The following is a 24,174-nucleotide window of genomic DNA, read 5'->3' as shown; positions in this document are numbered from 1 at the left end:
ATTAAAAGTGTCTCTAATTATAAAACTTGAGCACTGTTGCACTTCTTATCATAAATCCAGCTGCAGCTGAGCTGCAACAAAACTATTTATGACACAAATGACGTCGCTTTAAATGAAGGTGAGGATGTCTCTCTCTTTTTACCTGCTGCCTCGCCACCTCAGCTCTGGTAGGAGGTGCTAAGACATGAGGAAATGAGACAGGTGTTGTTGCGGCGGGATGACTGATGGTGCTTCTGGAGAGTCGTTTGTGTCGCTGAGTTTGTGAAAGTCGATTAAATTAAAAGCACAACCCACACAGTTCTGCTGATATGACAGTTCATTACATAAGTAAATGATCTGAAAATTGTTGCTTTTCTCTTTAGCGTTACAGCTACAACACTGGACTAAATTCAGTGTGACTTTTTTCAGGGCCTCTGGCAGGAGTCACGGCACTACCACAGATCAGTACCGTGCACCTGAACACAAAGTATTTCTTTAAATGACCTCCATTTTATAACGTACTGTAAACGTCACACTCTTGTTTCTCCTCCAATCAGAATCAGTATTAATGAGCAGTGTATGACCTATGCCGACGTCTTCAGAGGGGTGTAACTCCAAAGCGTAGAAGGAGAACAGGTGTGAGCACAGTTTTAAAGATGCTTTGCAGCAGGTTGGGATCAGTGAGCAGGTAAAACCAGGGGCACCTTTGTGGCACTTTAGCCCACTAACCTTGTAGTTGCGCTCAGATGAATGTCTAAGGGTTATTTAGGTCCAGATCTTCCCCTTTGTGTAACTTTTACCTGTGTGAAATATCCAAATGGAAAGGCCAGCTTGCTAAGTTTGTTTAGCATGTTGCTAAGATGCAGTCTAACCCGTTTCTGAGACTGTGCTGGGCTACTTGAACTGAAGCCAGTAGCCTTTCACACTTCTTTGCTTGCCCAGTGAGGTCTGAGTCTTCACCTTGACCCCCATCCTCGGGGGCTGTCGTGAAACCTCTTCGCCGTCTCGTTGGTCATCAGAGATACTGCAGCTAAAGAGCCGTCAATTTCACCCTTTTTATGACCATGCTGCTCATTTTAATTCAAAGGTCGAGAGTCTTGTCATATATGCGCACACCGAGCCACCTCACGGGTTGCCTCAATCAAACCCAAATCAATCCCCCGTTAATCTCTGTCATCAGTACGACCCGTTTATCCATTTCAGCATCTACGGACGTCCCGGGAATACATCGATCATCGCTTCCCCTACCTCCAAATTAAACTCTGTCGTGAATTATCGCAGAGGGACAACAGAGCTGGCAAATTGTTTACATCTAATCAATATTCCAAGTAATCAATGCAAATTATCTGTATGCAGCGTGTGGAAAGACAGAGTGAGCTGAGAGACTGTTTTCACAGCGTAGCCTTTTTAATGGGAAGAGCTTTCAAACGGAATTGTCCAACTAGTCATTCAATGGCAGAATAATTTAGTACAAAAAGGACAGCGGTACAACCGTTCCAGTGAGTCCAAAGACCGTAGATGGTTGCCAGGCAGCGAGCTGTCTAGGGAGGTAAAACCTCTTGTGGACTTCAGACGGATTGATTTATCAATTCAAGGCTAAGTGGAGCAGTAGAAAAGTGACGGTGACCAAAAATCTCATCCATAAACATCAGTCAGGGTGGGAGAAAATATTTTCCCGGCAGAAATGAGTTAAATCAGAATGAAGAAAGGGGTGATTTTGCTTTTGTTTAAGGTACCACTTGGTTTTATTATTACAATGCACACTCCAAAAGCAAAAAATAAAAGCCTTGGCATCTGCACACCCGACAACATCACGACCGTACGAGTCACTCGAGCCTGCGTCGACCCGTTGCTGGGTCGACCGCAGCGTACATTATTATTGCAAAGGGTCACTTTCAGTTGAACTCATCATCAAACAGAAGGACATAAAGAAATAAAAGTTGTGAATACATAAAATATGGATCATTCAATTCTTGAATAGTGGGAAATACACTTTAAATGCAAACACACACAGAGTAAAATAAAACGTTAAAACATGTGACCCATGACAAAAAAATCAAAGTACATAACTGAACCAATAATTGAACTTCTAAGCTAAGATTTTACAAATCACAGAAGACTAATCTTGAATCATTTTCTCGTTTTAATCATTAATCGATTTGAGGCTGTATCAAAAACTCTTGTAAAAAGAAAATTAAAACGTGATCTTATTGTTTCGGTGACTAATCGCATCCGCGTCTCGGCCTCTGTCGTCTCCTCCGTGAAATCTAGAATGGGATTATCTGTACAGTCCCGCGTGGCGTTCCCCATCCGAGTGGAGAGAAGAACTGCCTCGTTACATAAAAAAATAATTCTCCCTGGTCCAAAATAAATTGCAGGGTTGTTCTTCCTGTTAGTATACAACATGGAGGTGTGTACAAAAGGGCAAGAGTTGTGTTGCTACATTTAATAATTGATCTCCAAATCTCGTCAATCTGTCAACTAAATTTCTTTGTTGCTTCCATCTGATTGAGTCTGTCGGCTGTACTGAAGGGAGGAAGGTTCATGTTTGAATTGTGATATTAGTGTTTCATATATATAAACAAACAGGAATACAAAGCTCCTGCAGGTTATTTTAGTGAGGCAGTCCCTTTCTTCCACATTTCTTCGACCTCCAAAAAAAATATAACAATCTATCATAACGTCTTCCAGATATACAGTGAAACCCAAAACCAATGAAACAAAAATTATTCTTCTTCTCTAAATCTTTTTAGGCTACCTTGTTATTCTCATCTTTACTACACATTGTGAATAAGGATAAAAACAGACAACTAGTGTTAAAAGGCAAACCGTATTGAATCTGAATAAACACGCCCGCTCATTCAAACACACACTCACGCACACACTTCGGCCTCCTATTGTCTTGTGTCGTCTGCAGGGCTGAATTGAGATCCTCGCGATAGCTTTTCTCATATTCGAAGGATCTGTCTCCCTTTATTAAAAATGCGAGCTGTCGCCTGCAGCGGTCTGATGACAGGACGCCGTCTTCTCGCATTATTTAAAAGCCAGGCAGAAGAAGAGTTAGGCAAACACTTCAGTCCAGAGGAAAAAGAAAAAAGAATCTTGGGCTAAAAAGGTGAAAAATAATCCAGTATCCAAACTCGGGAGAAAAGAAAATGCTGGGATGGGAGCGCACGTCTCCCAGTTGTTGCTTCAGACCAGCTGGTCGAACCAAAGCCAGTGTGATGAGAATTTGCTCGTCTTAGGCCACTGTAGTAGGTGGGCTACCACGAAAACAGTAGTCCCTCCCTGTGCACTGTAAAGCCCACCCAAATCATTGCGCCCCGACCCATCCCAAACCAAAGTCGCTTGAAGCCTTTTTGTACTATAGCACCTCTTGTCATCACTCCCTGCAAATGTCCAGACAGACGAACACCAGAAAGGAAACTGTCAGAGTTCCTCAGGCATCCTCACCCTCCGCCCTATCAGGGGAGGGTTAATCAAGTCTTAGGGCGGCACATAAGGAGGTGGAGATCTGTAGGGAGTTATGTTCTTCGGACGGGAGCCCTTGCCCTCCATAGGAGTGGTGAAGGGAGGAGGCGGTTGGTAGGGAGGCGCGTTGGGGTCGTCATCTTGCAGAGCCGTGTACTCCCCCAGCAGCTCCTGATTTAGGGGAGTGGTTTCTGGCGTGGCCATGTTGGGGTATTCAGGGGGTGGAAGTGGGGGCTTCTCTTCCTGGAGAATCAAGGGCATACTGGAGGATGGAGGTGGCTTGGAATCATCAAGTTCGTCTGCAAAGATAATCGGCACACCTTTCTTAATGAAGGTGGCCTGGTCCTCGATGGTAAGCTTGCCCTTTCGTTTCTTTCTATAGCAGATCATTGCAATAATTCCTGCTATTAGCAATATTGCTGCCACCACTACAGCAGGAATGACCGTGTGGAGATAGACGTCATCTGCGCTATCCTTGCTTGATCCCACAGCTGGAGTGACAGCTGGAGGTTCTGGGATATCGATGTCTCCTGGTGGGATGAAGGAATACATTCGGCAGCTTGCCCTCCCCTTCACCTTGACGTCCAGTGGTTTGAATTCGGGGTCCATTATGTGCTTGAAGCTCTGTGAGGGTCTTCCGTCAGAATTGGCCAGCGTCCTGCTCATGACTAAGATCTGCTCCTTTGGACATGGATGCTGAGGCAGGCTGGTGTTCGTCCACTCCACCACAATGGACCCTTTGGTGATGTTCCTTAGACTCACCGTGCTGCTGTTGCGGTCCCCGAGGACATATGCCAGCTTTTTAACCAGGAGGATCTTCCTGTGGATGTTATTCGTTACAGACCGTGGCTCACCCTCAAATCGTGCTGTAAATATAACGGGGGTTTTGTCATTGGTTGGCCAGCGGTTTACGCGTACCTCAAAAGCATCAATTGCATTGAGGTCACCTTTGTCAGCTGCCTGCATGAAGTATTCATGTTTTCCCACATGCTGGACATCAGGCAGTCCATAGAGGAGTTGGCTGGTGGTGTTGAACTGGATCCAGGAGTCCTCTGGAACTATTTCATTATGGTTTTGTCGAAGGGTTAATCGCAGCTTATCTGTCGTTCCATCCTCTTTGTCAAAGAATGTATCAGATGGGATCTTGACTTCGAAATAAGTGCCGACCAATGCATTGACCTGGTCGATGGGGTTCCTTAACTCGGGCTTTTCGTTGAATGGATCTGGAACAGTGCGTGATGTGGTGGTCATAGGAGACTTTGTTGTGGGGGTCTTTGGCGTTCTGAATGCTGGTGTGGTTGTCTTCTGCTTCCTTCCTGGTTTCCTGGTAGGTTTTCTGGTGGATGTGGGTGTGGAGGCTGTGGCTGGTGTGGCGGTGGGTTGTACGTAGGTAGGCCTGGTCATGCTCGGCTGGATAGCAATGCTGCTGGTGGACTCCATGACCTTCGTTGGCTGGGAAGGTCCCGTAGTCGGAGTGTGAGCAATAGGGTCACGAACTCTAAAAGTAGGCTTTCCCGGAAGCGGGACGGGACCTCTCACGGGGGGGGCAGAGCTTTCAGTCGGTGCAGCAATAGAGGGAGAGGAGAGGGTTGGGATAATTCGCACTGGTGGCTCCACTGCAGTTGTTGGAGGAGGCACAACCAGAATAGGCGTCGGAGTGTTGTTTAGTTGTCGTCTCACTCGTTTGGGGACATGAGGTTTCTTGTTAGCGATGTGCCAACCCACCACGGGGTAACCCAGCTTGGCTGACATTGTGCCTTCCTTTGCAGGACCCTGGACGCTGTTGATATCTGGGACTGTGCTCTGGTCCAGCGAGCAGCCGAGCTTCCAGGACAACAGAGCGCCGTTCTCCACCACCTGGAGAGACATCATAAATGTTGATTAGATGTTTACCAGTTCAACCCATTGGTGACTATTAGAATTATTTATAAGTAGCTGCACAAGGTAACTAATTTTGTTCTATAAGAAGCCCTTCAAATTGACACAAACTGCTCAGTTCAGAAAAGAGCTTTGAGGGTTACTGCTAGTAGAGTGAAATGACTATTCACTCACCTTTTTGGCATTCCCAGGTCCAGCCATAAACGCAGACATGTCAAACAGCCTGTTGTTGACCACAGGGAGCATCTTCATGTACTGAAGCCCAACACCAGAGAAGCTCCTCATGTTATCCAGAAGCTCTACCCTCTGCTCTGAGCTCATCTTTGTCAAATCAGCATCCAGGATCACCGTCAGCACTGTGACCGGTTCCTCGTTCCCACACATGAACTGTTGGACGTCATTTTCAGTGGACGCCTGGTTAGACGTCAGCTGAGCTGAATCTGAATCCAGGCAATCTTCAGGGTGCACTGCGATGGAAAATACCTCTGAAGAAGACGAGGATTTAGTGTGGTTGGAGATGGACACGGTGATGTAGTGAACACCTTTATCCTCTTCCAAAGGTAGACCTTGCAAGATTCTGCTGCTGGCATCCCAGTGCAGCCATTCTGGGAGCGAGTCCTTACCCATCTCTGTAATCTGGAAGACAGAAGAGGGGGAAAAAAAGAGCCAGATAATTATATATATTAGCTAGCTTAACGGTTTTAGCATGTAGCTACAAAATATCCAAAAAACTGGGTTGGAGATGTACTATGATGTGGTTTGGTTTAGGCCAGGGGTGGGCAACATTTTAATGTGTCCTTGATCCAACACAGCTGATTTAAATGGCTAAAAGTTCTCCAGAGGCCTGGTAATGAACTAATGATTTGATTCAAGTGTGTTGACCCAGGGTGAGATCTAAAACCTGCAGACCCTCGAGCCCTGGAGTTGGACACCCCAGGTTTAGGCTCTAATCAAACATGATTTCTGGTCAGCTTTGACAGTAGTCTAACAGTATCAGAAGACAGGTATGAAAGTTTTGGGACCTCTCTACTTCAATTTTGCAACGAACCCGATGTAAACGTAGCTTCTTTGTGTAAATCTGAAACGGCCCCTCAGTGCTTGTGCCGCTAGCAGTCAACCACAAATGTCGATGCTCAAATATAAATCATAGTTTGTCATCAGCGTCTGCATTAACATAACCCCTACGTCAACCATAAATCCAGTTTAAGCCTTCCTCCTTCAGCGCATATGGACACACTCAACAGAATTGTAATTTAAACCCGACTAAAATTAAAATAACTCGGCCAATTACACGGCTGGGGACGCCCACATGGCAGGAGGCTGATGGAGAGAAATGGATCGCAGGGGACTGACAATGCATCCGTGCACATAAATTCAAAAACAAGAGCAAATGCATCCTGCGCCGCCTCCCCGCCCCCGACCCTCCACCAGCCCCTACAAGTTAATTCTGCGGCTAATAAATCCTGGTTGATAAATTATGTAGAGGCAACGCTCCCTAGACACATCATTAATGCTCTAACCAGCACACAGGCGTCGCCGGGGGAAAACACACACAAACACACAAACACACACAGCCATGCAAACAGTCGAACACACACACAGAAGCCTATTTTCCATGAGAGGTGCAGCGCATGTGGCCACCTCAACAAAAATCAAAAGCATGCCAGCAGCTGGACTTCTACCAGTTACCCCCTCGTGGACAACAAGTCTCCTAAATACCCCCCTTCACGCCCCCTGCTGGATAAGCGCCCTCAAGCCTTCTCTGGCAAACTCTTGGATCTCGTCCTTTTTTCCAGAAGCAGAGCAAACAGCAAAGGGACATAGTGGAAATAAGTTGTTCCAGTCATTTTATTTATATCTTCCTGCCTTTTCTTTGTTGCCTCGCCTGCTTTTCTCATCCTCAGTTTCCCGTCAACTTCACTCTACTTCCCTTTCTTTCTGCATCGCCATGCTCTCCTCTTTAGTCCCGCCTTCCTTTTCCTTCTGTCATTTCAAAGTGTCACGATTAAAATCTGATGCTCCTTTTCCCCGCCGCCAGATAAAAGCTCATTTCTGGATGTCACGATTCAGCTCGAAAATTATTACTGCAGGAAAACAAATTATAGATACAGTTCTGTCCACATAATTATAGATTACAGAAAAGCAGACAGGGCCCATTATAACCGACACTTGAGCTTCATAACATAGGCTGTTTGAAACCAGCAGCCTTCTGCGATGCTGCGCGGCGAGCAGCAGAGACGGCAAAAATATCAGAACGGGTCAACGGCTGGAAATCAAGAAACAAAAATCTTCAGCTTCCTCGGCTGATTGAGTTTGTCACAAAGTGTTCTCCAAAGACCGAACTTCAAACCAAACGCCTTCTGACACGGCGCTGCAAATTAAATCACAAAGAGACGACGAAGGACAGGCGAACTGTCGGGCAGCGATCTCCTCCAACTCGTCTCTAATTGTTCGGTAAATTGCTTAATTTGTGTCCGAATAGCAGAAGGATGATCGCTTACTTAAGAGTTGCTAATTAAATATGAGTGTGAGGAAAAAACATGGGTGATCATTTCACTTATCGAGGCCTATATCAGGAAAAACTCACTGCTGTGCTGTGTTAGTACCGTACGGGAGCCCCAGTAACACCAAACTGGGCCCCAGGTCCAGACAAACACACAGGAACTGTTGCATCCCAATAAACATATCACCCTTTATACGGACATTCAAACAAATAATATTCAGTAAACCTAATTTTAGTAATTACTATATTTTTATGATCTCATTTCTTATTCTGCAGGGATGTAACTCCCTGGTGGGCTGTGAAGGTACTGCAGGTTAAAAAAAACTATTCAAAATCCTTAATTCTTATAAAGGTAAAAAAATGACAAAAGTTAAAAATTTATATGACTTATTCCCTGAGGATTAAGCATAAAATCAAATTATAATCTTTGGTTTAATTCTTATATCAGGCAGTAGGACAGCATCCATTGGGACTCGTTCGTCTATTAAAATCTTCCTTTGGACTTCAGTTTTCAATTTTGAAAAGAAGTTAAAAGACTGAAGCACGAATGTGAAGTTTAAAAACGATTTATTCTTCATTTTGGGGGTGCGTTTGATTCCAAATTCACTGAAGAGACTTTAATTTGAAAAGTAAAGCTGCTGATGAATCAAATTCAAGAAATGAATGAAAGGAAACACAAAGGAAGGGTTCATTTTCCTCTCGTGTGATGATCAGAGCTGTGATTACAGGTTCGGGTCGGCTGCAGAGCATTTTCATTCTTCACATGATCCGAACAAGCGTTAAGATATTAGCAAATAAAAATGGAGATGTGAATTGGACTTGTGTGTAGCTTTTTCTGGCAGTTTCCTGTTATTTTTGGACATTTCACAATTAAAAGGCGCTCGAGTAAATTCATCTCCACTTTAGTTTATTGTGGATCTCAGTTCTGAGGACTTCTCTTCCTATATACATTTTTATATGCAGGAAAAATCCTGGTGAAATATAAAAAGCTCCTGCTGCTTGCTACCAGGCATCCACCACAGGGTGAAGACATGTCGGGAGAACGTGACGAGGGTGGAGCAGAAAATAAAAGATGACAATGAGAGGTGGTGCTGAATGATAAGTTGCAGGCCAGCTGTTCCCGTTAGCTGTGTGGATACAAACGGCAGATGAAGCTAGTCAAACCTGATGTTTTTTTTACTAAAAAACCCCAAAAACCCATCTTCCTGACCCGACTGACACTAAAACGGCAGCGGCACAGGCCCGACTCCAGCTGTGATTGGGTAAGCGCATCCCCTCCACAGCACATTCCCCAAAGCTGCTCTCCGAGGCAGCGTTCCTGGCTCGGCGTACGTTAAAACAGAACACAACAGCACCTTTTTAACTCCTGCATGAACCCAGCAGAGAGCGTGGAGTTTCCCGCTTCCCTAAAAGAACATGAAAAATACATCAAATCCTCTCAAAATGTCAAGAAAAATATTTCACATCTTTTCCTGGCACAAGTCTGCGGCGCAGAGGAGTTTGATGTTTGGCCCTAAAGGTTATCGTGCGCTCTCACGGGCTACTCTGGCTTCCCTTCTTCCTCCCATTTAGCACGCACCTCTGGCGAGGTTACAGCCCAAGCCCCTCTGAACCAGCCGGGAAACTTTGGGAGGATTGGTCTGCGGAGGAGAATGGAGGGCGCTAAACCGCTTTGTGGGACATTATTAAAGGTGAAGGCGAGGGATGTACGGACGTACCGAAGCAGCGAGCAGGATGAGAACCTTTCAGAGCTTCGGTTAAATGCTCGAGGACTTTACAGCAGAGAGTTCCTTTGCATCCAAAAAGACTTAATGCTTAATGATGACGTTGGTGCTTTATGGCCGATTCAAAGACCGAATCACTGACATGCAGACAGAGGTGTGGATGCCCCCCCCACCCCCCCACTTAAAAGACTTAATTAAAGCCAAATACGTGATAATCTCAAAGTTGGGACTTGTTTCATCGTCTTTGAAACAAGTCCCAACTTTGTGGCTGACACATGCGTCAGCCACAAAGCCACCATGACTATCAGCTGCAACAAACTAGGCAGAAAATGTATTTGAAGTCCGTGTGAGCGACAGCCATGAAACACGAGGAGACGTTATCGCATATCAGCAGCATCATCCTCGTTTTCCTGCGCGTCGCTGGGCTCGCTCGCTCTGCAGGCTCAGCTTCCTCATTCAGAGACGCAGCCTGGACAAAAAGTCAGAGACGGATCGCAGAGTATTCGCAGTGTGTCTGACGTGCAGAGGGCACGAGCTTTATTTTGAAATACCCCCTCTGACCTCTGGCACATAGGCGTGGACACTAGCAGGCTCTTTAACGAAGCACTTCTAGTTCGAGCCCAGTGTTTGAGTTTTCATTCCATTAAAGTCATTTTTAAATGAAATGAAATTGAATATATTTTATAGAATTATATTTTTAATGTTGGACGTGTTATATTATTTATGTTCTATGACCTACATTAGCTGTTAACGGGCCGCAGCGTCTCTGCCTGAGAGTAAATAAAGGTTTTCATGTCCTCTCTGACCAAAAGGACCCTCGCTGCTAGCATCACAGTCGCTACGCTACAGGAGCAGCGCTTTTATAGACCGTCCCACCCGGTTCTGGCTTGTGAAGGTGTGGCCTGCATTAGCCACGCCCTGGATTTGGACACAGGTAACACGTGTTAACGATCACAGGTGGTGTGACACATAATTAACTTCACTTCTGTCATCACTCTCTTCACACCCGGCGCTCTAATGACCTGATAATATGGCACATAGATACACCACCTTTATGAAACACTGGACACACACACACACACACACACACACACACACTTTTGTTACCTCGAGAAAAATGCAATCACAGAGCTCTTTCAAAGAGTCCAAGAGTGGGAGCGAGCGCGAGGCAGATAGACTGAGATAGTGACAAAGACAGGAAGCAGGAATGAGTGAGAGAAAGAAAACGAGAGGTCAAGCAAGAATAATGAGAGAGAAAATGAGGGAGAGATCTCCTAAACATGGACATATTACGAGGAGGCGTCGAGTCTCGCAGCAGAAAGAAAGCAGCTCATTGTCGCAGCGAGAGGCGAACGCCGAGAAAGGAGTCCATTGTTACGGCGGACCTGGTGACAGCTCCACAGATAAGCCTCATATTTGGGAGGAGGACGAGGATGAGGAGGTGCAGCGGGAGCACAGTGATGCGATATGATGACTTGGGGCGAAATGAACCTCAGAGTGAGATGAAGGAGGACAGAGGGAGCGTGAAGGGAGGAAGAGAAGGAGGAATGATGGGGGGAGCAGAGGAGTGTAAGGAAATGCAAAGAGGGGAGAAGTAGAGCGAGGTGAGAGGCTCAGCGTGGGGCGAGTGAGAAAGGTTGCATTCAGAGAGCAGGCGGGTGGGGGGGTTGCAGGAAACCTGCAGAGGGAGAGAGGGCAAGATGGGAATGGCTGCCTGGCACAGTCGAAGGTTTCCAGTGGAAAATATGAAGACGGACGGACGAGCTATTGGGGGGGGCTTCAGCTGGCCAACAGGCAGGCGGATGTTTATGGGGGGAAATCCATCTTAGAGCCTATTTTCTGCTGTTAAAAATTCGAGGCCCCGTCCACAGCAGGCACACTCACACTCTCGCGGTGCAGTCAAGGAATTGGAAATATATGAGCAGCGAGGGCCGCGAGCTGTCCAACTCCCAAATGTCAGCTTGATCGCAAAAAACAACCAAGTTTTTAAAATGGAAAAGTTCTGAGATCGGAAAATGGGTTTAAAGGCAGTTCGATACGAACGCCGCTCTCCAAATTCACTACGGAGAACACTCAAGCCATTTTCACACAGGTCACTGTGGACTTTTTCCCCACAGTCGTCCTTCTGTCATGCGGCACAGGAAACACATTCTGCACTCCTGGAAATACTGTTTGTTATAGGTGACGGGGTCTGACGAGGCACCGCTCAGGAGCCACACGGGACTGAGCCAGGCTGAGCGCAGCATCTGCACAGCACCTCTGTCTGACACCTCAAAGGCTTCGGCCTCTACAGCAGCACGGCAGTAAAGACGTCCAACAACAGGAGGTCATGCTGGGAGCGAGGACTGAACCCTGGACTTTTACCTCGGAGGCAACAGCTTTGTATTTGGGACCGTTTACTTTAACTGGAATGACTCTAACACAGCTTCATACAACATGCCTCGTTCACCCATTCATACAAGCACTTGCATCTGTGCTCAAGTCCTTTCTATCCACCAATGACACGCATTCATACTCTGATGGATGCAACTTGGGGTTAGTAATATTGTCCAAGGACATTCGACATGTAGATGGGAGCAGCCATGGATCAAACCACCAACCTGCTCTACCTCTGTGACTTATGCCGGGCAGTATTTTAGCAATAATTTGGTTTCCTGGAACCGTTTATTAAGTGTCAAGTCTGAGCCTCAGTTAAGCTTAGAACACCATCATCTTTGGCGTTTTTCATCAATGGAACTGCTTCTTCCTGGTAAAAGGAAGTTTTTCCTTCCCACTTTCGCCAAGTGCTTGATTGTAGGAGTTTTCCCTGTATGATTGTAGGATCCTTACCTTACAATAAACAGCGCCATGAGGCAACAGTTCTCGTGTTTTGTTGTTAGTTTTATATTTTACAATAAAGGCTATCTATATTCTATTATTATATTCTATATTATTATATTATATTCCATATTCTAGTAGAAATAACCGAACTGAACTGATACCACCCTTTGTTCTGATTTTCTAAGCGCTCATTCACGGGACTGTTACCTGCACAAACATGTGATCAGTACTGCAGTTCCTGCTGGCGAATTCGGACGAACAATGAAAATCATACAGAACACACTCGTGGAAAAAACAGATTTACACACAGCTACAGAGGTAGGTTAGACACAGTGCTGGTTTGTAATCTGCTGAAAGCTTTAAGGTATCAAACAAGATTTTCCATTCTCAGTATAACTAAAAAGAGAAGTGTTAATGTCGGCATTTTACCTTACTCTCCAATAACAGCTGCAATATGCAATTATTATAAATGATATATACCTGCATTATGAACTAAAATTGAATTAATACATCCTCAAATATGAAAATATACACCCAGAACTCTGCATGTTTGTGGAAGGTGGGTTTACTTCATGGTCATAAAGTCAAACGGGTGTAGATTCCCACAGATGAAACACGTTCCAGGAAAAATATACTCTTCCTATTAACAGGCTCTATTTCAGGATCAATGTGGGATCCACAGGAATCAGCGGCATCAGGAAGACATTATGGGCTGTGGGAGTTTAAGAAGTCATTAAAATGTTTGCGACTGCTGCGCACAAGTTTGCAGTTACACGCACACGTGTGTGCACGTCACACACACTCATAACCACACACACGCGCCTATTATAAAGTCGTTAAAGTATGACGATGAAGCGGCTCTGGGCTACAAAACCTGTGCTGAAGTATGCGCTCTTTATATCACACACACACACACACACACACACACACACACACACTGTGGAAAACCCGGCCGCCAAGGCCTGCGGCACGCTCACAAAGCTCTCCTCCTGTGTCTCTCTATCCCTCTCTCTCCGTTTTCTTGCCGTTACAATAACGAGCCAACAGAAGCCGGCCATTGTGGGACTCCAGCTGTGTGGGTGAGAGATTCAAAGGGAGGGAAGAGAAAGATGTGCGTGCATCAGCCGCTCCTGCAGGAGGAGAAAAGACGAGTGTGTGAAGCGGCCGAGAAAAAAGGTTGCAGGAGAGTGTGTGTCGTGTTATGACAAGGACGAGTGGAAGGCGAGCGAGGAGCCGAGCGCACAGCTTGCGGCCTTTGCAGAGACCGTCCGAGGAGCAGGCTCGACTTAGCAAACACGATGGAGCCGAGCTTCCTACCGCGCTACGCCGGACGCGCTAGCGAGGAAAATGAAACCGTGTAAACAAAGCCAGCCGAGACAGATGTGTGTGTGAGAGCAGAGAAGCTGAGCTGGAAGGGCAAAGAAAGTGAAAGACTGCGTGCACACACACACACGCTGCATATAGTGTGCATGCACGTGTACTGTGTGCTAAAAACAATAAACGTGTGTGTTTGTTATCTCTGTCTCAGCGTGTGGCTCGGTTTTCGCAGACTCTCACTTTCAGCTCTGACTAATGCTGCAGCCCCACCACACACACACACACACACACACACACACACACACACACTATCCTCAGCAGTAGAAAATGTTCCACTATCTCTTTACTCTCAGCCTCACGAGGAAGGCAGAGCACAGGAGTACACACACACCTACACACACACCCACATCTTCATCTTCCTCTGCAGCGCTCGAACACAAATACCTCAGAATAGAGACTGGCCTAAATATCTGTCAGCCGATGAAACAGATCTGCTCTCCAAAGCCGTCCTCTAAAATGACACGGTACCTCCGTCTCCACAATTCTCTCCATCTTCCATCTTTGTCTCTTAAATTTATTTTCTCCCTGTTATCTTTCCTGGAACCTCACCTTTCCTCACCTTGCATCTTGTAAACTCTTCCCGTTCATTACTGAACTCGAGCAGTCTTATTCTGTTTACTGATGACACAAAGTTATTCCATTTTTCACTGAAAAAAGTTGCCAAACACAAAGCAAACACCTGGGGTGGAGGTGGGTTGCTAAGTGTCTCGCAGGAGCACGCTGAAGCGGCTTAAATGGCGTGTCCTGCGTCAGCCGCAGATGACCACATGGCCTCGGTCACATTTGCTGAACGTGTACGCTCGTCTCGCCGTTGAATTATGTCAGCGGCTGGGATTTAAGGCATCAGCTGGAAAAATATGTCTAAAAAATGACATAAAATCTCAAAAAGTAGCAAAAGAGAAAACGGTGCTCACAGCATTACAGTCCTGAGCCGAGCGAAAGACTCAGCAGTGATTCACAGTAAAGAGTAAACTAAAGACAGCGCTGTGGGCCAAATAAGAACGCTGTTAAATCCTTTGTGACACGGCTACAATGGAGGGAAAAAAATGGACAATTAAGCACACGTCACACAAAGTTACGCTCCCATCATTTCTTCTGAGATGTGAATAAAAGGAGCTCAACCACAATTCGATTTGCTCTTCTGTTTGACGGACTCAGTTTCCCACCGGCCGTCTTCATCGGGAGACCTGACAGAGCGAGCGCGTCCTTAAAGACGACGGACTCGGCCGAGGCCTCGCTTGTCCCCAGGTCAGCAATTACGCCCTTTTTCTTTGCTGAATAAAACATTAGCCCTCTATATCCGGCTAACGAGCTTTAGTGCCGACACCAGCCATTAAATTTGAAACGCGGTGCTCGGGGATAATGAGAGACACGGTATAGAGCGTCCTTCTTTTGAAGCGGCGGTGACGCTGAATGCTGCAGCCTGAAGAGGAAACAGAAATAAGATCGGTTTGAGATGAGAGGAACGACACGGACGGCCTCCTTCCAAGTCGAGATTTCAGCCTGTTTATGTTAACACCGTTGGAAGAGCGAGATCGAACAGAGCACACCGGGGTACTTGGGTACCGAAATCTAAAGCCATGTTTTTCTGGGGTATTTGTAGTCTTAACGATTGGCTGCCAAGTGTTTTCAGTGTGAGTGTGGAAAAAAAGTTGGCGTTCATCCTCCAGCTTCACTGTGCTAATGTTATGCTAACATAGCTGTGTCGCTAGCAATCACGTAGCACAACATTATATACCAGCTAGCCCAACTTCAGTAACCCTAAAAACGTCACTGCTGTTTAGTTTTCTGTCTTCATTTATGTTGGAAGTGGTAGCAGAGCTGTACGTTTGAATTAGTTTCAAAAATCTCTCAGTCAGAACATGCTATGAAATGTTTAGGTGGAAACTAGCGAGCAGATATTTTAGGCCATATCGCCCAGCCCTACGGTGCGCCTTAAAAAATATGATAACTTCTACCTTCTTTAGCTTTAACTTTTTGTGCGATGGTTAGCATCTTCCTACCGCAGATGCCTTTCATGTAGGGCTGGGCGATATATCGAGTTTTTTAAAAATATCGATATATTTTCATACGAGATATAAGATGTGACAATATCGTTTATATCGATATAGTCTATGTTACGTTATAATTATACTTGTGGAGCCGCAGGTTTGCCTCTCTTTCGTCCACTTTTGTCTCTACGCAACGTTACTGGGCCTCGCCTCTCCTTCACTGAACACAACTCCCCCTCCCCCATAGCTTCATCTGCAGGCAATGACAAGATGAAAGCGGAAAATCTCCGTTAGCGAGTTACCGCGGATCGTCCCGTGCGTGGGGCTGGACGGCGCGTGCTAACGAGCTAACCGCGCTAACGACATGCAGCCCGGAGGAGCTGCACGGCCTAAAATCCTTTCATTTTCTCAAAACTCGACAGTGCGCCTTATGTATGAATTCTGGTTGTGCTTACTGACCGCGAACCGATTTTATGTGGTACACAGCGCTCAGCAATCTGTCAAAAAATGTTTTAATATGACTTTGCTAAGCTACGGAGCTGCACCGCTTGATGGATTGTCGGAGGATTACAGCTACTGGGGAGGAGCCTCGCGGAGTGATACGTACTGTGCTTCAACGTAATATTACCGTACTGTGTGTGTATAAGGACCACAAATGGCACCTGTTCAGAGACGTGGTGCAGCTGTGAAATCTGTCTCTTTGTTATTATGCTCAGCGTCTATTAGTTTACATTTTGACTGCACAATTGTGAGCTTTTTGTTGTGCACAAAAACAACATTGTTTTCTTTTATTTATGGACCATGATTATTTAATAAATGCTGATAATTTATTTTTGAGTAATTTCTTCGTGTACATCTACGCTGTATGTAAATAAAAGTGCCCGTGTGACATCTGGGACACAGTGTGACTAAGAACTCTCTTTTTGTTCTTAACTTATGGCTTTAAAAAAAAAAAAATCGAGATATATCTTATATCGCCATCCAGCTAAAAAATATCGAGATATGAATTTTGGGTCATATCGCCCAGCCCTACTTTCATGGTACAAAACGTTTCGTTGACATTGTTGTTTGTTGGCGAGAAAACTTACAAACATATAGTGCAGCACTTCAGAGTCACACTGCTAGCATCGAAGATTTATGTAAATTTGACAAGCTGAACGCATTCTGGACTGTACACACAGCACGAGATCGATTGACAATGAGAAAAAAAGCGTGCAAAATTGCACCAAAAAAATCAGCGAAACAGCGAGGCCGTGAAAGGTGAACCGCGTTATAGCGAGGGACCACTGTAATATATGCACAGCCACCCATTGGTCAGTGACGTCTGGCGTTTGTTTCCAAATTGACCTTGATGTTGTTAAATGAGACATTTCTACACCCTGCTCTAACATCCTGTACGGTTAAAGTACAGAGACAACTGTCTCTTATAGTCTTATGTGTAAATATGCTGGATATTTTTAATGGACTTTATACGTTTCAGATTTAGATGTACTGATTTTTTTTACATTGTCAGTCTGATGGCCAGTAAATCCAACAAATCCATTATGTTTGTCAGGTGCACTGACTGGTGTCAAGTGGCTTTTCTGTTCTATTCTATTGTATTCTATTAAAAGGAATAGTACACCGATTGGTTCTCTCTCACTGTGGATGGTTTGGGTTTAAACCTCAGGCCCAGCAGATCTGGTCTTCTAATCTAATTTGCGCTATTATTTCTTTTTTTCGGCAAAGCAGCCAAACCACAAAAGCCGACAGAGCCTGCATGTTGTGGAGGAAGCTGCCTGCTGACAGTGAATATGGGAGTGATTTCAGCTGATTGAAAGGGCTGATAGCGTGTCACGAGGACTCTCTCCTGATTGGGTTGCAGGCACCTCAGTGAGACTCTGCCCAACATTCGGGCCGATGCCGTACTTTTCGAACTTTGTGCACACAGTGAAGCATCACTACTGCTTTGACTTATTAAGGCAGTCAACACACAATCTAAGACCGCAGCGTCTAAAAATAAACTGCCACTGTAACTTTCACACACCAAATATGGCTCTGCTCACCGAGCCTGGCAAACCAATGAAAGCAGCCCACCACGCTCCAGCTCCACTCCCCCTTTGGGCGACAACCAAGCATGCAGGAGGATCCCGGCCAGTCCAGAAGCCGTGGTTGCCTGGCTACGGAGGCACACACCAAAACAACGTCGCCGGGAGGCATTTTTTCAGCAGCACGAGCAGCATTTACTTTCAGAAACGAAACCACTGAAATGAGCTCCATCTTTCTCTGCCGTGCTTTTCTTTGGGAGGTTAGCGAGTCAAACGGTGGCTGTTTGGCAGTAATTATGTGTGCTAAAGGTCAAAGGGAAATCACGCCCTGAAACCCAACACTGACATGAAGGCATCAATGTGAGTAGCAGAGAAGCAGCTTGACACAGGAGAGTCCCAGAATGTGAAGTGCACAAACCCTCATTTTAAACTGAGAGCCATCAAATTGTGAATGAATTTGTGGGAGCATATAATTTGGAACATATGAATCAAGAAGCCTCGCCTGCTGTATGTTTAATTACATAGCAACATGGCCACCGCCGTCCCGGTGCCAGTAAACCCATCGCACCGTGCTAGCTTACAACTAGGGTGACTCATATGTTCTGGTGTGTTTTTATCTTTGGGTCGCCTCCTCCCTCCTGCTCTCTTAATACCAGTTTTCCACTGCTATCCTGCCAGCTAACAGCTCCGGAGCTACAGGGGCTCACAATGTAAGCCTGTCTGTAAAAAAAGACTGCAGGACGAGCAGAGAGGCCCGCGACAAAGAGTGACAATGCTGCCATTATCAGAGGAGAGCCTCGAGAGTCAGAATGAAAAGTTTTTGTGAGTAAAGAGACGTGGAAGCAAATGGAAAGAAGGGGAAATAACAGAATGACGGCTGCGGTTTTAAAACCCATCGAAAAGAAAATGCAGAAAAGGAGAAAATTACAGAGAAGGGAAAGAAAGAAAAATAATTTTTGCTCGTGCTTGTGTTGCAAGCTAATCTGCAGTAGCTGAAATGGGAGACAGATTGCTGATGTGGAAGAAAAAAAGATGAAGCACAGAAAAGAAAGGGAGTTCCCTTCAGTCGTGGGCAGAGAGCGGTGGAAATTTAACAAGAAAAAGAGACGGCGAATGACGGGGAGGGGGGGGGGGGGGCAGGAGGACGAGATCTAATTGAGAGGAGGGAAAAGGATACAGCGGGGAGGAGAAGAGAAAGTTAGTTTTCCCACCAAAATGCCCCCGAGGGAGCCGCCGTTAACAACAACAAGCCACTGTCTCCGTTCATCAGGAGGGGAGTGATCCAAACAGCGAGTCGATGTGTTCTGACAACCGCACGCACGCAGCCGCTTCCTCCCTGCGTGCAAACACACAGCAACACGCAGCCGCAAATATGCATGCATCTACAAGTGTGCGGCCACTTATTCTGCTGTATGTGTGCAGGAAACTTGAAGATTTGGCTGTTTAGATTTGGATCCACTAGTCCGTGTCATCGGGAAGAAGCGCACCAGACTCAAATTCAGCCTACAGCAGCACGGCGAGCCCAAGGAAGCGCCAAGAAGATGACGAGACAGGCCTAAAGAATCCCAGCTTTAACCTCCTTGGAGCTGGCGTACACATATGTGGATGTCACATTTTGGGTTATTTAGACCAAAATACTCAATTTTGCTCTATAAAGGGCCTGAATCCACTTACGAGGACGTTATACTGCTACTGTTCTATCGAAATTTTAAATGAATATCCTCATATGTGGCAGCACGGTGGTTAGCACTGTTGCCGCACAGCAAGAAGGTCCCGAGTTCCACCATCAGGCCGGGGTCTTTCTGTGTGGAGTTTGCACAGACATGCAGACATGCAGCTTGTGGGGGTAGGTTAATTGATTAATCCAAATTGCCCACAGGTGTGAATGCGGGAGTGAATGTGAGTGTGAATGGTTGTCTGTCCCTGTGTGTTGGCCCTGCTACAGACTGGCGACCTGTCCAGGGTGTACCCCGCCTCTTGCCCTATGACAGCTGGGATAGGCTCCAGCGCCCCCCGCGACCCTGAAAAGGATAAGCGGAAGTGAATGGATGAAAAAATATCTGGTAATTCTTTGTTTTTATATTGTTTTTATATTCATCAATCACCCCAAACATCAAAGAGAAATTAAAAATGCATGCCGTGGAAGAGTTCCGGTCTTAGGAAGTTAACATCACTGCCTAAAATGGTGCTAAGAGGTCTACGTTATCCTAACAGAGCACTTGGCTCTCGCTCTGCAGGCCTACTTGTTGTTCCTAGAGTATTTAAAAGTAGAATGGGAGGCAGAGCCTTCAGTTTTCAGGCCCCTCTTCTGTGGAACCAGCTTCCAGTTTGGATTCAGGAGACAGACACTATCTCTACTTTCAAGATTAGGCTTCAAACTTTTGATAAAGGGCTGATCAGGTGATGCTGAATCAGCCACTGGCAACAAAAGACTCCCCCAAATCTTCCCACCGTTGCCAACTAACGGGATCTTTTTGGACACCAGCTCCACGCGGTAACAGCCGCTCCCTACAGTCTGCCAGCAGAGAACCATGTTGAGCCCATAACTGTGTCGTCTGTTGGAAACGTTGGTTCATGCTATAACAGTACGAAGTGTTGAAATTATTTGAAGTGCCATAATGTTGAGTCTCATATTAACCAAAATGCCATTTAATCATATAGTGTAGTATTAAGTGGACACGGCCCTGAAAAACAAAGGCATTAGACTCTGTGTGCTGATGGTCACTCTGACTCTGTGACCACTCTGTGACTCTGTGTCCTTCAGTGGTAGAAAGCTGTAGACTCTCACCCACGAAAAAGTAGACAACAGGGGACCATCATTTACTGAGAAAGTTACTGAGACACTGTTGTTTAGAGTAGCGGGTAATAAAACTGTTAAGCGTGCGTCACCATTTTGAGATCCGTGGCACCGTGTCATGCAGGACGCATCACCCTTCTAGAAGTATTGTGTAAGAGAATAAAAGTTGATGGTCTCCTGAGCAGTGGTTTGTCTTCCATCGGATGCCTCTGAGGAATCAAAAGAACTCGGTGAAGTGTTGATATTCAACAGAAGCTGTCCAAGCCCGACTGTTTGGTGTACAGTCTGCGTTTCCTTGGCAGCACAGTCAACAGCAGAACTATCAGGCGGTGCAGCGGCTGATATGAATGCACTGGCTTTCAGTGCAAACCATAACTTGGTGTGGTTTAAAAGCTGCTGCTGAAACCCTGACCATCAGCAGAAGGGACCAAAGGGGCTTCGGTGCTTTGATTGGGCAGCAGTCAAAGGTGCAGGAGGTGGACGGGGAAAGCAAGGTTGATGCATCTCTGCTTCGACTCCAGATCCAGATCCAGATCCAGATAAATGGTAGAAAAATACAGATAGACTTCTGACGAGGGTCACCTGCTAAACCATCCATCTGACTGAAGTAGTTCTAGTAACACTGAATAAGAGATTTCCAACACTGTCCACACTGAGCATGTGTCGGAGTGATTCACTCTCTCTTTCTCCAGCTCACACCTCCTCCTCCTCCTCCTCTGGGTGCGAGCTCAGATCTTTCAAGCAGAGCAAGACCAGCGTTTTACCAAATAAACTGTTTGTTATCCAGAGTTTTGCTTTGAGGCGCTTTTACGTGGAGGACAAAGACGCAGGGAGTGGAGGCGTGTTGGAGGGAGGGTGGGGGTCCTTCCACAAAGTAATTATGAAAGGGTTAGCTGTGAGTATCTGTCTTTAATCTTCATGCACAATCACAACATTGAGATAACAGAGCAGTACGCAGCATCTGCTCACAGGCAAACAGATGAATACCCACATAGGCTTCTTTCGTTTTCCGTGAACTGAAGCACAAAATAATTTTCAGCTAGCGTCAGTTATTTCCTGGAATAAAAAAAGGAAAAGCGGGTAAGCGTGCTTTGCCTGCCAGCGAGCCCATCAGCCAATCAGCTAATTACGCTGGTAATTGCAGTAATGAGGCAATGGAGAGTGCTCATCTGCTGGCCAGAAAGCCCAAACTTCCAGCCACTTCCATTAATAACAGCAGAGAGAACCACAGCAGGGTCGTCGAGTCCCAGCAGCACCTGCACGCAGACGCCACGATCGCAAAGGTTCTGGCTCTCCAGCCGCTCTGAATGATAACATCCAAAATAAGAAAAGTAAGACCTCCTCTTCCACCTCTGTTTGGGCGCTCTGCAGTTTGCACACATCGTCCAAACCTTTTCATCTATTCCAAAAGCTTTCAAATCGCTCCACTCTGACAAGGTTACCTGCCACGAATCTGCCCGGAGTGGAGAGCTGAGCAGAAGTCTGTCTACTTTCCTGAACTCATCTCAGGTACAAAAACATTTGTCTAATAACACGCCAACAACAGCTTCAGAGTCGCTCGCTGCTGTGTGTTCACAAACAGGTAATCGGTGAAGACTGGACACGCGTTTCAACGCTGCCAGTGTCTGAATCTGAAGTTCTAGCAGCTTTCAGACCTCCCTGATGGTACAACCCGCTGGAGAGCTCCCCAACATGCCAGCTGGAAACCAGCATAGCAACAGATACAGCTGAAATAACAAGACTGACCATGTGCATTTGTTGCACGAGTTGGAAAAACAGTTTAGCACGGCAGCTGGTCCGAGGATGAGGAAGGGCAGCAATTTAATGATGTGCGTTCTTTAAAGCATGTTTGAGCTTCATACCTGCAGAGGCGGGATGAAGCTGTCTTAGGCTACGTTCACACTGCAGGCGAAAGCGCATCAAATCCGATTTTTTTGACCCTATGCGACCCATATCCCATCATGGTGTGACAGTGTGAACGGCACAAATCCGATCTGGGTCACTTTCGTATGTGGTGCTGAATCCGATACATATTCGATGTTTCAGAAAGCGACTGCTGTTTGATGGTCACGTCGCATTAAATCCGTCTTTTAGGTCACCGACACAAGACAGATGCCAATTATCAGCGCCGGAGAAGACATCGTGAACGCTTCCTGGACATCCGGTGAAACTGCTGAGAGGACAACGTTGGAGAAACGTGAACATTTTCTTTGTGCTGTATAACCTGCAGATTCTGACAGAAACCTGCAGCTATCCTTTGAAGCAGCGCTCCTCTAAAACAGCAATAAAGATCATTATTAGGTTATTTACATTATTATTACATTATCATTATTATGTCAATAACAAAATAACTTAAAGCAAAAATTGGGAAACGTAAAGTCCGAAGTCTTTATATTAACGGCCATCAGTCAAACAATACTGTTGCTCTGGGTCTGAACAGAGAGCGTTGTGTGTGACGTCTTCTTTTGCGCATGTGGCCGCTTTGAGCGTTCACACTAGAGAGCGTTTGCTGTCGCATTTTATTTGTAGTGTGAACGAGCAGACAAAAAAAATCGGATTTGATCAAAAAAATCAGAATTGAGCATCGAGACCTGCAGAGTGAACGTAGCCTTAGATGCTCCCCTATTCACACAATGGCAGATTTTAGCCCAAATGGTCCTCCAGACGCAACACCAAAGGGATCTGCGTCTCTTCCTTGTTAGCTAACTGTGTACATCGCCTTCAATCATTTGTCAGTTTCCTAAATCAGCCATTAAAAATATAAGAACCTCTGCTCTAAATGAATCTTCAGAGAAAGCTTGTAAAGCTGCATTTTCTCCGTTTCATAATGACTCAGTGTAAGAAAGCGCATTGAAATCCATTAACCAATGCAGCCATCCGTCGGCCAATATCAGATCAGTACTGGCCCGTTCAGTTTATCACCTAATATCTCACCGCGACCCTTCGATGAAGAAACGGTGTCACATTAACCTCAAAAAGGATTCAGAAATGTGTTTAGGCAGCTGCAGCAGCACGGGGAAACGCTACGGCTCTCAGAGATATCACTCAATATAAATAACGTGCACTTGTAAAGGTTTATACTGTATTTCTTAAATCACCCTGCGACCTCTTTAAAACCTCCTCTGAGGCTGATGTCCTGCCCACCCGGCTGAGAACCCTCATCTCTACGCGGTATGAGAGGCTAAATGGCGATGCATTCACTGATGGGGCACCGACTGCTCAGCTAAAGGTGAATGGGCAGGCGAGGCTGTCACGGAGCTGGAGACCTCTCAAACTCTGGCAGATTTTCATAAGAAAAGGCCATTAGTGTGAGTGCAACGGCAAGCACAAAAATTGATTTGGCCTTTCGCTCCACAACCTTCAGCGCCGACCTTCGAAATACCTGAGGGGGGGGCTAACATCTGAGGAGGAGGGGGTGTTAAAATTTGTAATTGAGGACAGAGCAGCAGCGGGGAAGGGAGGCGCAGGGCTGAAATTAGAAATGGAGGAGGAGGTAAACAAACTTTGTTAGAGTCGTGGGGATTTCTTGGCTTGGCTAAAAGTCTGAGAGCGGCGCAGGACGAAGGTGCCGACTCCTTCACGAGGGCGCTTCGGCAGGCCGGCGTAT

General features: G+C 46.0%; 1 protein-coding gene across 2 annotated transcripts in view; it reads right to left on the bottom strand.

Annotated features, from left to right (window-relative positions):
• Positions 1 to 1,362: 1,362 nt before the first annotated feature.
• The window catches only part of dag1 (dystroglycan 1), a 56,576-nt gene continuing 33,764 nt past the window's right edge, over positions 1,363 to 24,174 (bottom strand). For both annotated transcript variants that reach the window (XM_005740877.1, XM_005740878.1), the window contains exons 3-4: positions 5,503 to 5,964; positions 1,363 to 5,307 (exon numbers count right to left, since the gene is read on the bottom strand). In XM_005740877.1, coding sequence (XP_005740934.1) covers positions 3,466 to 5,307; positions 5,503 to 5,964 — 2,304 coding nt within the window. In that variant the 3' untranslated portion in view covers positions 1,363 to 3,465. The remainder of the gene's footprint in view (positions 5,308 to 5,502; positions 5,965 to 24,174) is intronic.

The sequence above is a fragment of the Pundamilia nyererei genome, unplaced genomic scaffold (genome assembly GCF_000239375.1).
Source record: "Pundamilia nyererei isolate P.nyererei 1_Seehausen unplaced genomic scaffold, PunNye1.0 scaffold00105, whole genome shotgun sequence".
NCBI lineage: Eukaryota > Metazoa > Chordata > Actinopteri > Cichliformes > Cichlidae > Pundamilia > Pundamilia nyererei.
This window is presented reverse-complemented; position numbering and strand designations above follow the sequence as displayed.